This window comes from Setaria italica, chromosome IX (assembly GCF_000263155.2).
Source record: "Setaria italica strain Yugu1 chromosome IX, Setaria_italica_v2.0, whole genome shotgun sequence".
NCBI lineage: Eukaryota > Viridiplantae > Streptophyta > Magnoliopsida > Poales > Poaceae > Setaria > Setaria italica.
Window position 1 is genome coordinate 12,346,730 of NC_028458.1, and position 16,936 is coordinate 12,363,665.

Consider the following 16,936-nt stretch of genomic DNA (forward strand, 5'->3'; position numbering starts at 1 on the left):
ATCCACGTCAGCTTAGGTTAGATAAAAAGGAACAGCAGCTCGTTTTCCCCGTCACGCTGCCCCTCTAAACCTAGCGGCTATCCTTTTCCGCACCTTTGCATTGCAAACATCCTACATTTGTTGCAAACAATCTGGCAGCTATCCCTTGACTGAACATTTACATTGCAAACAACGTTTTGGATAACACACACTGAACCTACCTACATTTGCCACCGAACCTACTACTTAATCATCATGCGAATAACAACACATACACAGGCAAACATTGTTGACAGTAGCACCACTCTTTCTTTCTCAAATTTCTTGACTTTATCCCGAAGTGCAACGACTTGGTCATCCTTCTCCTCTGTGAAGAAGAATCTGCTCCAACTGTGCTCTCTGAACAAGAATTTGGTCGACCTATGCCCTTGTGTGTGAAGAAGAATCTGCTCCAACTGTGCTCTCTGAACAAGAATTTGGTCGACCTATGCCCTTGTGTGTGAAAGAAGAATCTGCTCCAACTGTGCTCTCTGAACAAGAATTTGGTCGACCTATGCCCTTGTGTCTGAAACTGAAGCTCTCAATTTTGCATTATCCTTAGTTAAAGCCCAAACCTTATCTCTTAAATCGATCAATAATTGCTTTACAAAAGGGATGGTGTCATCGCCATCATGCCACCGCCAAAAATTGCATCCCCCAAAAATTACTTTCTGATTTTCTACGGCACATGCTGCACAGTTTGTGTTTCATGTATATCATTATAGAAAACGAAAAAGGTTACACCTGCAGGGCTGCTGCAGCTAATTGTACAATTTACATCAACCCCGAAGTGGAACGGCAAAGCTGCTTCCGTGGTGTCTCTGGCTGCTATCTAGAGTTGTCCTGAAAATGAGGGAAGAACTTTCAGTGTTAAGACGATAATACATCGATGACAATGTTGACACGATTCATTGGACTTCAACTAGATGTACTTTACCTTTAAAGCATCTGGCGTGGAGGTACCATCAGAATTCCTTGCCTCCGACTTCTCATTTGAGTAACTAGGGAAAAAAGAGAGAGAGAGTTAGATTTGGATTTGGTAAGTTTAGCTGCTGTAGCTAAAATTAGAAGAAGAAAAGATGGTAAAACTAACGTTGACAGTATCGTGACCCAGATTAGCTCAACACAGTCGACCCAAAGTAGCCTTTGCTCAACAGGAATCACACCATATGTAACCAAGTGTGCAAAAGGCCACAATTTCCACCCAGCCTGCAACAACAATTGAAACCAAATGTTATCAGTTGTCATAAGAGGAGAAACTCAGATAAAGTAGTACATAATGGTGTATAAATGTTTCCAAGAAGATGGTGAAGAAGCAGGTAGCTTATGGTCTGCTACGTATTCAGTTGAATGAAATCCTCCATAATAATGAAGTGGGGGTTGTACAAGCATTGAATAAACTACATGAGTTTGCTATTGTTAGCCTTCATTTAATTAAAGTTGGCTCAATCTATGAGTTATTCCGCCAAATGAACAGTTTATAAAAATCATCCTTTTTTACCCACAGCCAGAAGCACATATGCTATATGCAAATCACAACCTATGGATCAGAGGACAATCATCGCAAGGATATGGCATATTTCTCAAGCAAAGAATTCACATAAACACTTTCAACTAAAGAATAACAGAGCCAACATGCATAACAGCAGGCCTATGGGTTTGCTCATGAAAAGAGTGAAAACAAGAAGCACTACTCATTTTGGCACCAATTACTTCTGCATACTGAACAAACATGATACATATATTCACGGAAGACAGCTGCTTACGGTAAGCATGGGCCAGAACGTGGACTTGAGCTCGCTGTAGATAGTGGTAGGTGATTCCAACCGAAGGAAACCCAAGACCACAAAGTAGATGCTGTTCCAAATTGCAGACCAGATCGTTTGATCGAATGCAACCTTTGCAGGGACAACCCACCAATCCTTGAATGGGAACAGTGCCTGTCAACATAAGAAAATTATTTACTGCCTGCATATTAGCTCTCCTGTTTTTTTTAAAAAAAATACAAGGATGCAGTGCATGCATATTCAATGCTACTTCCCTCTTTTAGCTACTATGCGCCAATTCAAGGCTCTGTGCCAATCAGTCTTAAACACTTTTTGTCCATATTTATTTGATTCTATCACTTGATAATCAACACATGTCAACCCCCAAAAAACCAGCATCATTCTTTACAAATCAGTTGACGGGATGATTCCAATCATTTTGCTTAGTCACTTCATCAAATCGAGAACTTAAACTTTTGGTCCGGTCAAAATAGGCATAGCATGGACAACTATTACTAAATCAGCTGCACAAACACAAGATAGCTTGACCAGGTAACGCGGCAATGACTACCTCACAGACATGATAGTAGTAATGCGAAAGTGACCCATGAAGAGTGAACCCAACAAGGCCGGACCGAAACATCCTAGCACGGTCGAAATCAAAGATCGGTTTGCCTTCATAGCACTGTGAGAAGCAATATAAACAACAACAGAGTGAGTTAGTTACTCCTATCAAACTATTGCAGCAACAGGGTTGTACATATGAGTAGAGCGGCCTAGGAAACGGATTAGAGCACGCACCTGCGCGATCCAATCACCGAGGGAGTAGACTACCCCACTGATCATCATCTTGGCCAGAACCGGGTTTGCCTTGAGTGCCTCCTCGTATGCCGACCAGTTGTGCTCCGGCATGTACCGAAGGATCTCAAAGATCGTCCACCCCTGCACAGAATCCAATCAATACGACCCCCAGAACAAGGCTTGATAACACTAATTCCGAATCTAATCGAGAATTAAATAAAGCTAGAAGAAGGAGGGAATCAAAATGGAGAGAATCGTACATGCCAGTAGTCCTGGTCGACGGTGAGGAGCTTGGTGAGCGCGTAGGTGCTGGCCCCGAGCACGATGGCCGTGTTGATGGCCCGATCCAGCGCCTTGTTCCCGTCCCCGCCGCCGGAGGCCCCTGAGCCCGCCCCGCCGCCGCCGCCGGCGAAGCCCCCGCCCACGTCGCCCTGGAAGGCGAGCCCGCCGATGTCGAGCTGGCTCCCCCCTAGCGGCTCGTCCCGCGGCTCCTCGAGCCTCCCCGGCACCGCCTCGCCCCCGGGCCCCGGGAGCACGTCCGCCTCGTCCCCCGCGGCCGCGGCCGCCGCGACGACCCGCAGCACACGCCGGAGCCGCATGGCCGGCCGCGGGAGCCGGAGGAGGGAGGAGGCTGCGGCGGAGGAGGAGGGGAGCAGCCGCCTGGAGGCGGGGGATGGGGAGGCCACGGTCGCCACGGCCGCCGCCATCGCCGCGCGCGCTCCTCGGCTCGCTACCCGACACACCACACACGCTGACGCTCGCTCTCGCGGCCGCGCGCGCGCTTTTATCCGCGGTGGCTGGTGATCCTGGCTCCACCACGCCGCGGCTGCTGTGGATCCCGGCGGGGCGGGGCCTACTGCTGCTGCCTCCCTGTGGACGTGAGCAGCGCGAGCTCGCTCGCCTGAGACCGAGGGAAGATCGTTTGCGAGGTTTTTTAGGTCGATCGATCATCGATGGCGGAAGCGGAGGAGGATTATTTGTGGATGTGGTGGGGGAGTGGAATCTGGGGAGGGATTGCGAGCCACTTGTCCCGGCCGGCCGTGGGCCCGTGGGAAGATTCTGGTGCGCGAGGTGGGGGGCGCCCGTGGGAGGATTTTTTTTTCTCCATCTTAGAAAAATAGGAGGATTTATTTTTTAAAATAAACGGAGGAATTTTTTTCAAATTAATTGGTCTCGTAGTATTTTTTCACTTCAAATATACCCCCAGCTATAAATCGAGTTATTGTGCATCTAGATATGGGGTAGACATGGAGTATATTTAGGTCCCGTTTGGATACTAATTAGAACCTATCACATCGGATGTTTGGATGCTAATTAGAAGTATTAAACATAGACTAATTATAAAACTAATTGCATAGATGGAGTCTAATTCGCGAGACGAATCTATTAAGCTTAATTAGTCCATAATTTGACAATGTGGTGCTACAGTAAATATTTACTAATGATGGATTAATTAGGCTTAATAGATTCGTCTCGCAAATTAACACAGGGTTCTGCAATTAGTTTTATAATCAGCTCATGTTTAGTCATCTAATTAGCATTGAACATCCAATGTGACACTGCTAAAGTTTATCACTTAGTATCTAAACACCTCTTAAGGCATAATAAAATTATGAATCTAAGAAAAGCAAAGCGATCGGAAGTGCGGTCGTTGTCGAAGCCTCATCCGCTGGGTTACGTAAGGAACTGCATGCTTGGTTGATAATGGCTGCCCGACATCAGTCGTCTTCTCTCTCGAAACCACGGGCACCAAGGTGGCGTGGCCAACTCAGATGCCCCGTAGGACTGTCCAACCTTGCGTGTCAAACAGCTTCTCCCCCAAAAGATACAGACACCAAGTCACCAACCCACCGAACCGGGCACCGGGTGGACTCTGGAAGCGCACGCGCCTCCTCCACACAAGCTGACGCGCGCGCCGGCGCCGCCGCGCCCTCCCCCGTTCGGTGAACCGCCGCGGCCGGCCGGTGCCCGTCGGCGTGCTCGCCCGTCGACCACACGTTGTTGTACTGTGCCCGGCGGGCGATTCGGTTAATTGTGGTCCAGAGATCACCGCGCGGCCGGCGGCCGCCCGCCGGCAGTGGCTGCTCGTCCGGCAGCTGATGCGTGTGTGAAAATCGCGTAGCCTTTGCCGGCTGCTGCAGAAGGCGGCGCAGTGCCCGGCTGGGATTTCCCTTGTCCATTTCCTGCTGCTCCTGTTGCTTTCGTGGAGGTGTTTGGATTTTGTACTCGTGCTGGGTGGAGTTGTGTCGCCTCATCAAGAACGCCGGGACCTACGAAAAAGTGAGAGGATTCGGGATAGTTCATGGGGAGATAGAAAGAGAGCACCAAGTGTTTAACCAGCTCGTGAAGAAGCTGGATTATTTCGTGATCTTTCACGGATCAATCAGGGGGCCTCCACGGCGCCTTTAGAAGCATGAAGAGAAAACCCGGCGACAAAACCAAGGAACAGTGGATCGGACACCGATCCGATTTGCTAGGGCGACAGAACCTGATGAAGTGGTGATGTCCAGTTTTGATGAAAAAGCACAGCAGGGGCCGGCGCATATTAGATTCGGAAATGTTTAAGGGAATTCAAGTAAAATCACTATCGCAACAAAAAGAAAATCATTTTACTTCTCTCACCTATTCACTTTATCCATCCCACCCCTAATCAAAATTTTAGTTTAATTTACTCCCTCCTCCTGTTAATACCAGCTCAATTTACCCCTAAGGCCTCGTTCATTTTCATCGGATTGGCCCGGAATGAGGTCCATTCCGGGTGGTTTGAAGTGACCCGGTTTGAAACCAGACTTGTATTGAAAGTGTTGTTCGTTTTAGTCCTGACCTGGAACAAAAACCGGCATGTATTGGAATCCTTCTACATTAGATAGCCCGGATTGAAACCATACCTTCTCACCCTTGGAATGAATCCTGACCGGATTGAGTGACATGGGTGGAATCACTCAAACCGGACCTGGAAGTAATCCTGGCTGGAATATGATCCTGATGAAACGAACGAGACCTAAACTGGATTCTAACCCGAATTAGCCTACGTGTGCATGGTTTTACCATTCAGCTAGCTGACGTGGACAGCATATGCCGAACCACCAAATCGAGCTGAGCCACGCACGGTGTCTGACCCCACCCCACCGAGTTGAAGCCGCACTCGTCGGCCAAGCCGAGCCGTTATGTAGTCAATTATAAGGCGGGTGTGCTTCTCGTCCCATACTAATCCTTGCACGTCGTCGCGATCCTCAATGACATCGTCGCTGACGGTGGTGGCCACGCTGACATCATCGTCCTCAAATGGCTTCCGCCCAACCTCACCGCCGTCATGCGTCGCGCCAGACGTCACTTGATGGGAGCGATCTCCCCGGCAGCCTGGCTGCTGCAGGTACTTCGAAGCATCCAAATTCCAATCCATAATAACCATTAAACAATCATTCTGAATGGCTGGTTTTAGTCTAAACACCATTGATAATAAAGGGGAAAGTCAAGAAAGCAAATTCCAACAATATTGCCAAAAGAATTGCTGTACATTGTTTTCTAGAAGGGGAATGAAAGAATTGGACACAAATGAACACAGAGTAGGGAGAAGGCATCCCTGAAGAGTCCCTGGAATGTTCTGTCCCGCTGCACATCGATCACCCGCGGGCAGTCCACGGCCCCAAATTCATCGGCGGCCGCCTGTGTGGCTCTGCTGACTACCATGATCAGCGTCTCGGAAAGGACCGATTTGCATCAACAGCAATCCCCGCTGCAGACATCGGGAGCTCCAAATTCTCTCATTGACTGTTCTGGTGTTTGCAAATTGCAAATATATATGCTCGTATTTAGTAGGAGTGCACTCTGCTCGGTAGCCTGCAAGCAAACGGTGCTGACGTCTTTGGGTGCGTAGGTAGCAGCGATTGACGAGGGACGAGGTGTACGCAGAACAGTTTTCACCAAGTGGAATGGCCGATTAGGCCAGGCGCGGAGGACCGTCTTTTTTGTTTTTTACTCTTTTTATGAAAGATTTTCATAAATATGTTCCTGATGGAACCATTTCAAAATCTGGACCTTTAGCTTGGCGCCAAGTTTACATGTCTTGGCGCCAGCCATCCTGAGGCCAAGATCCATGCGCAGCTGCTGATGTGGATACCGAAGTGGTGGGGGCGATGGCGCCAAGTCTTGGCGTCGTGGATCTTAGCGCCAAGCTTGGCGCCGTAGGTCCTGGCGCCAAGCAATCTACCCCATACCTCTTGGTGTTTCGAACGAAGCAAGTATAATTATTCCAAGAAGTGTGCAACAAACTACGTTGTGGTTCAACTAATTAGGATGTGAGTTTCTTATCCCAGAGACAAGAGTTCTCAAACCTTTGTATTGAATCTTTTTTTCTACATTTTATTTTTTTCTCCCTCCCAGATCAGCAACAATGAAAAGTAAAATAATCAGAAATATATTTAAAAAATTGTAGCCTGGTGTACTGCTGATTCCACAATACAAAATTCAGTAATTCACAGCAAAATATCAAGAGACGTTCCAGGCGCAAGAATAATTCTATTTCGCTTAGAAAACATAGTAGTTCATCAGAGTCAAAACTACTGTTGCTGATACCGCTACACAACGGTGGCTGTCTGTTGCACTGATTGTCATGGTTAATACTTATTACACACGGTAAGCAAAAGCAAATAATGATGGGATTTTTGCAGGAGGTAGAATTCGAGCAGAAGACCACAAGGCACACATTACAAGCAAGCAAAAGCAGGCGGCCCCGCAAACTAAACGAGTCACACAGACGGGGAATATCGGAAGATGAAGCCTCCATTCTGCAGTCCAAGGTCCGGCTGCAACTCGAGAACTTGGCCACTGCTTGCCCCAGAAAATGACCTCGATCGACGGGAGACGCCGACGTCCCAATAATCACCTGGATAATTTCCAACAGAATCCTTTCCTCCCAGATGTATGTAAATTTATACTTTTCATTGTTGCTGATCTGGGAGGGAGAAAAAAAATAAAATGTAGAATAAAAGATTTAACACAAGGGTTTGAACTCAAATCTTTGGGATAAGAAGCTCACATCTTAATCAGTTGAACCACAACATAGTTAGTTGCACCCTTCTCGGAATAATTATATTTGTTTCGTTCGAAACGTCAAGAGGTAGGTAAATTGCTCGGCGCCAAGACCTACGGCGCGGCGGTGCCAAGATCCACGACGCCAAGGCTTGGCGTTAAGCCCCCGCCACTTCGGCATCCGCGTCAGCAGCTGCGCATGGATCTTGGCACCAGGATGGCTGGCGCCAAGATGTGTAAGCTTGGTGCCAGCGTGGATGGCGCCAAGCTGAGGGTCCAAATTTTGAAATGGTTCTGCCAAGGACGTATTTATGAGAATCTTTCGAAAAAAGAGCCAAAAAGCAAGCCCACGGGTGACAGCGACAAAACCATGAGGTTGGGTGTCCAGCAATGCAGCTCGGCTCGGCTCAGCTTTGGTTGTCCACGTAGAGCTAATTTGACTTGGTCAAAACCATGACAAGTAGGCAAATCAAGGTGCAAATCTGGTTTAGGAGGTATATTGAGCTGGTATCAATAGGCTAATATTTTTGTGAGGAGGGGGATGGACAAAGCGAATAGGTGAAAGGAGTAAAATGGACTTCTTCCTTTTTTTAAAGGTACAATAAGGATGCACACGACTTACGCACTCTACACTCACACCACACGCACACACGCGTGCACGTCCATACACACGCTTATGGAAAAGATTGGAAGGCCTGTACCTCCAGTGCTGAACGTGCACGCGTGTATGTACCCTAGCGAACTCGGGACTAATCCTAGGTGCTACTTGGAAAAAAAAACCCGGTGAAGCACCTAGGTTCGATCCAGGCGGGTTGGGCGAGAACAACCTCGCCAGCAGCCACCCGAGCTACGCTCAGTCTTCGCAACAAAGTACACTTAGGGTCAGTTTGGGGCAGCTTCATGGGGCTCCAGCTCCTCCTGACATTTCACTGCAGCAGTACTTAGCACGGAACCTTTTCTCTCTCTTCTCCCACCCTCTCACATTCGGCGAAGGAGTTGTGACTCCTCCAGCTCTAGCTCCTCTGACGCCACTGCACGCTGTAGTGGCCGGAGCTGGAGTACGTAAGCCCGGCCAAAGAAGGCCTTAGTCGGGTTGAAAAGACATGCCCCGTTGCTCTTGTTTTTGGGCCAGGCCAGGGCCGCGACTTATGCAAGATTTTACTGACTGAGTGGGACCTAAACAAGTTGGCCCGTAAAGGCCCAAAAATGCTAAGGTCCTTTGCTGTAGGAAATCCTAGGCCATGTTTAGTTACTCCCAACTTCCAACTTTGACACTATGCAAAAAGAAGATTCCCCATCACATCAAACTTGCGGTACATGCATGGAGTACTAAATGTAGATGAAATTAAAAAGTAATTGCACAGTTTTGTTGTACTTTACGAGACGAATCTTTTGAGCCTAATTAGTCAATATTTGGACAATAATTCACAAATACAAACGAAACGCTACAGTGTGCTACAGTGCTGTAACAGTAATTTGGCACCTCCCAAATTGGCCAACTAAACAAGGCCCTATATATCTTCCGGAAAATTTTTCTTGTACGTCTTCAATGTTTAAGATGCGTGCTGACCTTTCTCCGCCAGAGCAGACAGCACACCGTGCATGCACAGGCTGGCAGGAGCTGGTACCTTTTGAGGGAGGGTGGAGACACGTGCCCATCCGTGATTCGTCTTGGTATCATCCGTTGATTCGTCCCGGAGAGTGGAATTCGTTTTTGGATTTCAAATTTCAAATGTATTTTTCTCCCACCTGTAGATTGTTTTTTGAATCCGTTTGAACCACTATATTATTGAGAATTAATGCAACATAATGAGATCCACTATAACTATGTTTTATTATATTTTTAAAAATTTAAGAACTATTTCAACATTTTTTTACGTAAAAAAGTCTGGTGAATGTCAAACAAATGGTGATTTAAAAAATGTTGGTAAATGCAAAAATAAATGTTGATCAAGTTTTTTTTTAAAATTGATTAAGGTTTTAAAAAAATATTGAATCTATTATTTAAAAATATTGATACAAGTTTTGAAAAATGTTGAATGCATACTTTTTCAAAATGTTGAATCTATTATTTGAAAATGTTGATAAAGTTTTGAAAAAAATTGAATGTATACTTTTTCCAAAATGTTGAATCTATTATTTAAAAATGTTGATACATGTTTTTGAAAATATTGAATCTATTATTTAAAAATGTTGATGTAGGTTTTGAAAAATGTTGAATGTGTACTTTTTGAAAATGTTGAATCTATTATTGAAATAAATGTTGATACAAATTTTGAAAAATGTTGAATGTATATTTTTTTCAAAATGTTGAATCTATTATTTGAAAATATTATGCAGGTTTTGAAAAATGTTGAATGTATACTTTTTCAAAATGTTACTCTATGTTTTAGAAAATATTGATTCTAATATTTAAAATGTTTGAATATATTTTTTGAAATATTGAATAAAAGCACAACCATGATACAAGTTCGTTCATCTAGCATATGTGCAATGCTAGTTTGTACAACTATAGTACACGCGCACGTGCACGAAAAACAACACAAGAAACACCCACATATCATGCACGATGATCTTGCTAGTTTGGACCGATAGGATATTGGGCCTTATTGGTGTGCGAGATGATGATGTTTTCTATCACGAGATAGATAGAACCCCTTTGCTGTACATATTCCATATATCAATCAACATCTCGCGCCCCTCGCTTTTTTGAGACATCCATCGCCGCTACCGTTCACCTTGCCTTCCACGTAACGTGCACGGCGTGCTTGGAATCAGAATCATACGGTAACATTGATGCGACCATTTGTTGCTGCATACCGAAATGTACCTCCTTCATTTCGTCACCAACATTTGCGGGGCCCACACACACGCATTCATGTTCTCCAATTCATCCCACAAATCATTCGCACTGCTGGGCCTGCTGCTCGGTCACGGGACGGCTGTGCGTACGTACCAGGTCCATGGTCCAGGAGCCAGTGTCCGGAGCCTCAGGTTGGAGCTCGTCACGCTGGTCAGCGATTGGACAGCTGGAGGTCGATCAGCCAGGCACACTGGATCGCAATGCAACAACTAGCGCAACGAATTGCATTTATGCAACCGCAAAGCAACCGATGTTCAAGCAAGCAACGAATTTGAAAAAAGAAAAAAAAAACTTGAGGACGAAGCGAACGCCAACCGCAAGCACCTGCTGTCCGAGTAACGATAAGATGAAGTGCATGCTTGGTTCATGTAGTACACAAGATTGCCATAGTTTGCCACAAAAATTTGCGAGCTTGATCAAGGTTAGGCCGCAACGTAAACAGGCCCGAAATCTCTCATCTTCCACGCCCTCGGTTGAAATGCGAGATTGTTTCCAGAGCCCTGCTTGGATTAAACCGAATACGACAAGATTCCTAGTACGTATCAGTATTGGCAACCAGCCAAAGCATGCACATCGACATCTCGAAGAGTTCTCCACACGGACCACGGAGGCGCGCGCAGAGAGCGGCGACAGGGGAAAGCGCGCAGTACAACGTACAATCTCTCCGTCACCAATCCGAGTGTGCAGTGCCGTCATCACGTCGTCAGCGACCTGCGCCACCGCCCCTGCCCTAGATCTGTTCCGACGTCGCACCGGCGCGTCGTGCAGTAACGTCGTCTCTGATTCGCCAGCGACCTACCCTGCGCCTACCTCGACGCCAGGCTTTGATTGCCGCTCCACGGCCGGCATTGCGACTCCGGTCGCCGTCACGCCGCTGTCGGAGCGTAGGACTGGACAGCGCGCCGGCTACCGGCACGGAGCTCCGGCGGAAACGGCCGGCCATCTGTACGTACGTCGGAGAACGGGAGAAAAATGAGCAAGAACAAGAACAGATACGGCATTTGTCACGGTGAGCGAGCGGCAATGGCGGATAGCCTGCCATCTATGGTGGCACGGTAACGTCCGACAAGTTACTGAGCAAGTAACAAGACATAGTGAATGAGGGAAGAACGAAGCTAGAAGAGGAACAAGACGTGGGTGGGGAGGAGCTAGCTGCTAGCTTGATCCCTAGAGGAAGATGAAGCACTCCATGGCCACCGAGGGGTTCTGGCCCAGCGCAGCGCCCTCCTCGCCCTCCGCCACCTTCTTGCGCTCTCCTCCTAACCCGGCCAGTGCCGCCGGATGCTCGTCGCCGCCGTCTCTGACCCGCGGCCTGCTGGCTCGCTCGGGAGTGCCGTGCTCCTTCGCCGCCTTGCGCATCGGGCTCGCCGGCCGGTGGATCGCGCTGGGGGAGGCCGGTGCGCGCCTACTGCCCGTCGGGGAGTCCGACCGCCGCCCGGACCGCTCGCCGGGGGTCCCGCCTGCTCAGCGCGCCGCCTCCTCCCCCGTAGCCGCCGGCATTAACGCCGTTGATGGCGGCGCTGAGGGAGCGCTTCGACGGCAGCGCCATGTCGGCCTCCCGCGCGGAGTGCGTCCGCCGGACGACGCTCTCGGCGGCGCGCCGCGCCGCGGACGGCGAGAACCGGCCGCTGCGGCACCCGATGCCGGACACCACCGGGGGATGCTCCCGCCGCGGCCGCGGCGCCGGCGGATGCTGCTGCCCGCCGCCCGGCTGCTGCCTCCTGTGCGTCGACGAGGGCGACGGCGACCTCGCGCGCCCGGTCCCGGCGCCTCCGCCGCCGCCCCTGGGCTTGCTCTCCCTCTCCCTCTCCTCCGGCGCCGTCCTCCCCTTCTTGGTGGGCGCGTCCGACACCGCCCTCTTCTCCGCCTCCCGCTCCACTCCGGGCTTCTGCAGCTTCGCCATCGCCTTCTCCTTCGCCGCCGACTCCACCGACGCGGTGTCGCTGGCGCTGCACGCCTCGGACGCCGCCTCGTCCGCCTCCGGCTGCTCCTTGCTCCGCTTGATCGGCTCCGGCTCCGGCGGCGGCGGCCTCGGCGGGCGCGGCACCGGCGTCTCGGACAGCACCACCTCCTTGACCTCCTCCTCCTCGACGTGCGCCTCCGCCACCGGCGGCAGCGCGTGACGAGCCGACTCCTTCTCCGCGGCCGGGAGCGGGGCCGCCACCTTATTGCCCCTGGCGCCGGCGCCGGCGCCGGCGCGGGCGGCCTTCTTGCTCACACAGCTGCCCATGCCGAGTTCTCGACTGGGGATCGGAGCGGATGGGAGGTCCGGGTGAATGAGGTGGCGCTGGGCTCGGCTCAGCGATCGGTTGAATGCAACTGGAGCAGCAGCTGCATCTGCGCCCGCGTCGGCATGAGTGAGAGGGAGGGAGGGAATCGGATCGCGAATTGATGAAGGGCTATTATTCTCGGGGTCAACCACCTCGATTCCTCCTCTGCGAGCTCTCGATGCGGCGCTGTGGTAGCAGCTGCTGCTACGGGTGACAGACACTGTGCCTGGCTGCTCGGCTCATTAAACGGGAGTCAATTCGCGCGGCCACTGACCGATACCGACCGAGCTGGCGCCTTCACTTCGCTAACTCCTAGCTGCTGCTGTGCTGTTCCCTGGCTGCAACGAGAGATTTGGATCCCTTGTTGTTTAGCCTGCCTGGACGGGGGGACTCATCTAGGGAGGATTACTGGTTGCCGATCTGACTCCCGCGTCATTTGTTTATCCGTTTGCTTTAGCTTATTCAATCGGCTTATTAGTCACTAAACAATGTTTTCCTCTCACAACAAATCAGCCGTTTCAGCTTTTCAGCTGGCTTATAAACTGAAGCGAACAGACCTTGCCACCGTCGAAGGTAAATACTCGTAGTACGAAGTTTGGCTCTTTTTTTTTTCAAAAAAGTGTTAAAAAACGTGATAAGAAAGGAGTTACGCTATTTATTTGTGTCATTAGCACATGTTCACTCGTAAGGGAAGTAGTAACTACACTACCACTGCCCCTACCAAATGCAATCTTCCGAACATCTGTGCCTTGGCAGGTGCCGCGCTTGATCGGAACGGGTCATGCAACCGCAAACCGCGGCCGGCAAAGCACGTGCCATCTTGGTTGGAACAAATTAGTTGAGATACCCCTCGCGTGTCGAGCCTTGCGAGTCAACGGGATTGAAAATGGCGCCAAACTCTCTACTCCGCAGGCTGCAGCTGTGTGCTCTGCTGGACGACGTAAGATGCTTCGTCAGAGGCGCCGATAGGCGGTAGCCTTGGCGCGACCGAGCCGTGCGCAAGAACAACAGGGACCTGTGTCCGCGTGGGCCGGGACGAGCCGTATCCATCCGTCGTGACGCGCACCGTCGACGACGACGACGGCCCCATTCGAGGCCCAGGCACAATTCGCGTCGGCCCATGTGTGCCGTGTTCCGTGACGAAAGTATACACGGCCCATTGGACCCGGTAAAGGAACTACGCTCATTTGGCCCGTTTCTATTGAAGAGGTATATTGTCATTCTTTACCATCCTTCCTCATCGCATCGCATGATTACCGTGCTAACGTTTCGCAAGTGATGCTGTGCTTTTTCAGTCTTTACCACAAGTTTTTTTTCCTAGTGATGTCGTGTTTTTTCAGCCATTTTCACTTCCTGTGTTGCCTCTTATATTTGACTTCCCGACTGAAATCATATTTTCACCCACTTTTACTTATTTTTCTAACAGAAGCTTAGATGGCAGGACGTGTCCGGTTTTAATTTGATCAAAAAGTGCCCGAGACACGAACAAGAACCATCCGAATCAGTAGCCAACCTCAAAATAACTTCTCCATGTTTGGGCCCTATATATACGACCACAAAGAAAACAAGGGCTGGACGGTGGAAGATCAAAATTAAACTGCCCGGCGGGTGCAGCAACGTACTTGGCAAGTGATATAGTAACAAAGTCTTAGTAGAATCTGTAACGACTTAATCATTGGGCCACGAATTACAATGTGCAGCAGTATAATTTTAGAGTTTAGATCAGTATTTTGATTATGTCGACTACACATAGAAAGAACTACGACATCAAAATACAGGTAACCATGGTGGATACATATGTATACCAAAATTATACACAAGCAAGCTAGTAAACCATGCAGGAGGAAGCGTAGGGTTCTTATTTTCAAGTAATAATAACTCAAATGCACCGGGTTCCTTTATCTGCTGTTCTCCTATTGCCTTTAGTATTTCACTTCAGCTAAGGTCTTTTCGAAAATGAACAGCTGTTTTTTTCCCCCTTTTGACTGTTGCTACCCAAGTTATAAATTATAACTTAGTAAAATAACTGTAAGACTATCGAATCACCCCAAGTTCCTCAAATGAAAAATAGAAAATGATATTAATTTGTCAAATGTTACCATTATTCCAATTGCTACTTCTAGCATGTAACAGGAATGCAGATTGTTTCAAATAGAACATCCGACCAGATTAATCCGAGTGCTGTAGATTTTTGCAATGTGCTAGTTGGTCAGAAGGAAATTCAAGGAGTTAATTTTTGACATATAGTCTGGCTTTTTTTTTTGGGTAGAACTGAGCACAATGAAGAATCCTTTCGATGCTAATAATCATGTAAATAAACCTCTTCATTTCTGAATAATTAAGAAAATCTTTTTCATCTCAATAAAATCATTCAACTTTCTAGATAAATAGTTACCCAAAGCTTCAAGGATCAAATATGCGAATGCAAATTTTATTTATCCATAATTAACATTAGTGTTATGTTTTTTTCCATATGAGATATGCTTCATGGACAAAATATGTTTATATATGTGAGAATATAATTTCAGTGTCCATTGTAAAACGATCCATTCAGCACACATTTGTATTCGGAACTCAGTATTTGGTAACTTAACAATACTTTGTGTAAATTTTAATGTTGAACAAAAAAGCATTAAGATTTTTTGTTCTTTATGCAATTTGAGTTCTTTAGTTGAATACATGTGAAGTAAACTAACTTATTTGGAACACATTTGTGTTATGAACTTTGAATGTGATAACTTAACGACATTTTGAGTAAATATTAATATTGAACAAAAGAAGGATTAAATTTATGCGTTCATTCTTGAATATCGAATTCAATGTCCATTGTAATGATTCACTTGAGTGCATGTTAAATAAAATAATTTTTTTGACATACATTTGTGTTTGGAATTCTGATCGTGACATCTTAACAATATTTAGAGCAAATATTAATTCTTAACAAAAAGATTAAATTTATGCCAATCTTGATGCCGATCGAATTTTAGCGTCCATTGTAAAATAGTAATTATTTTGCACGGACTCGTGTTTGGAACTGTGAATGTGACAACTTAAAGGATTAAATATTAACATTGAGAGAAAAGGATTAAATTTGTGCTATTCTTGATGCTCGGTATTTGTCTTATACTATTTGTTGCCATGAAAGTTTTGGAATCGATGAGAGTAATTAAAACTGAGAAATATATATTTTTGTAAAACAAGCGCCATTTCGCAGTAAAGGCATACATCACGCAACGAGCTAGCCTTCTATATTTATTCCATACTTATCCTGGCATCCAAACATCTCAACTAATTAATTGATACTTATAATAACCATGAACAGATTTCTTTAACCATGATCAACAATGAATTTCCCCCCTTTTGGGAGATTATACATCACCGTGTACCGTAGAGACAACACGGAGTAATAATACAACTAGTCACGCAAGTATTGCGTCATGCGATGCTTGCTATTTTCGTTTCAGTTGCTCCAATATTACCATTTGCATAGTACATCTTAAACTAAGTTCGGACCAATAAGCCCGAAGATTACCAGTACATCTTATAGTATTGCTGATCGATAGTGAGATCAATAAGTCACACATCGCGGCTTAGTTTGCCTTCTGCTTGTGCTGTGGGAACTGATAATGAAAATGCCACAAGAACAAAAGAAGAATGGCTAGAATAGCGAGAAAATGTACTCAAGACGTAGCTTTGGAACCAAGCAGCAGGTTTCCGTGTTAACAATGCTACTTGCTAGCGAAATTTCCATTGATTTTTTCTATTGATTCGATCATGCATATCCGGCTAGCAATGGTCATTTGTAGATGGACAAATTTAGGGGGTCATTTGAATTTACCCAGCTTGGACGTACTAATTCCCGCGATCTTGCAAATCCTGACGCATAATTTGTTTCCATATCACGGCAATCGCTCCAATCTCTATTCTTTTCTCCCACACGGCTATAAAACAATCACCCCTCCTTTCCTTCCAAACCGCACCAATCCCCCCCGCCCCCCCGGGGGAGGAGGCATGGTCATGCATCTTAGAAAGTGACCAGTTCTGTCAAGCTCAAGTCACAATTGGGTGGGACCGAAAGGTGGAGGACTGGTGTCATGGGGAGTGATGAAGCAATTTTGCGAAAGAACGGGCAGGCTCCGATATCGAAGTTGGTATGTCGAATGCAACGTGAAATTCGTGGCGAAGGG

General features: G+C 47.5%; 2 protein-coding genes across 2 annotated transcripts in view; one reads left to right on the forward strand and one right to left on the reverse strand.

Annotated features, from left to right (window-relative positions):
- Positions 1-120: 120 nt before the first annotated feature.
- LOC101756875 lies at positions 121-3,532 on the reverse strand (the record flags this gene model as incomplete). The annotated part of the gene is made up of 7 exons (XM_004982458.4): positions 121-861; positions 956-1,019; positions 1,112-1,227; positions 1,785-1,958; positions 2,356-2,469; positions 2,586-2,726; positions 2,846-3,532. Coding segments are annotated over 7 exons (1,311 nt in total), but the record flags the coding sequence as incomplete, so codon positions are not given.
- A 13,311-nt stretch (positions 3,533-16,843) lies between these two features.
- LOC101770299 overlaps positions 16,844-16,936 on the forward strand; it is a 903-nt gene continuing 810 nt past the window's right edge. Inside the window, exon 1 of the mRNA XM_014805790.1 lies at positions 16,844-16,900. Within this exon, the coding sequence (XP_014661276.1) occupies positions 16,844-16,900 (57 nt within the window). The remainder of the gene's footprint in view (positions 16,901-16,936) is intronic.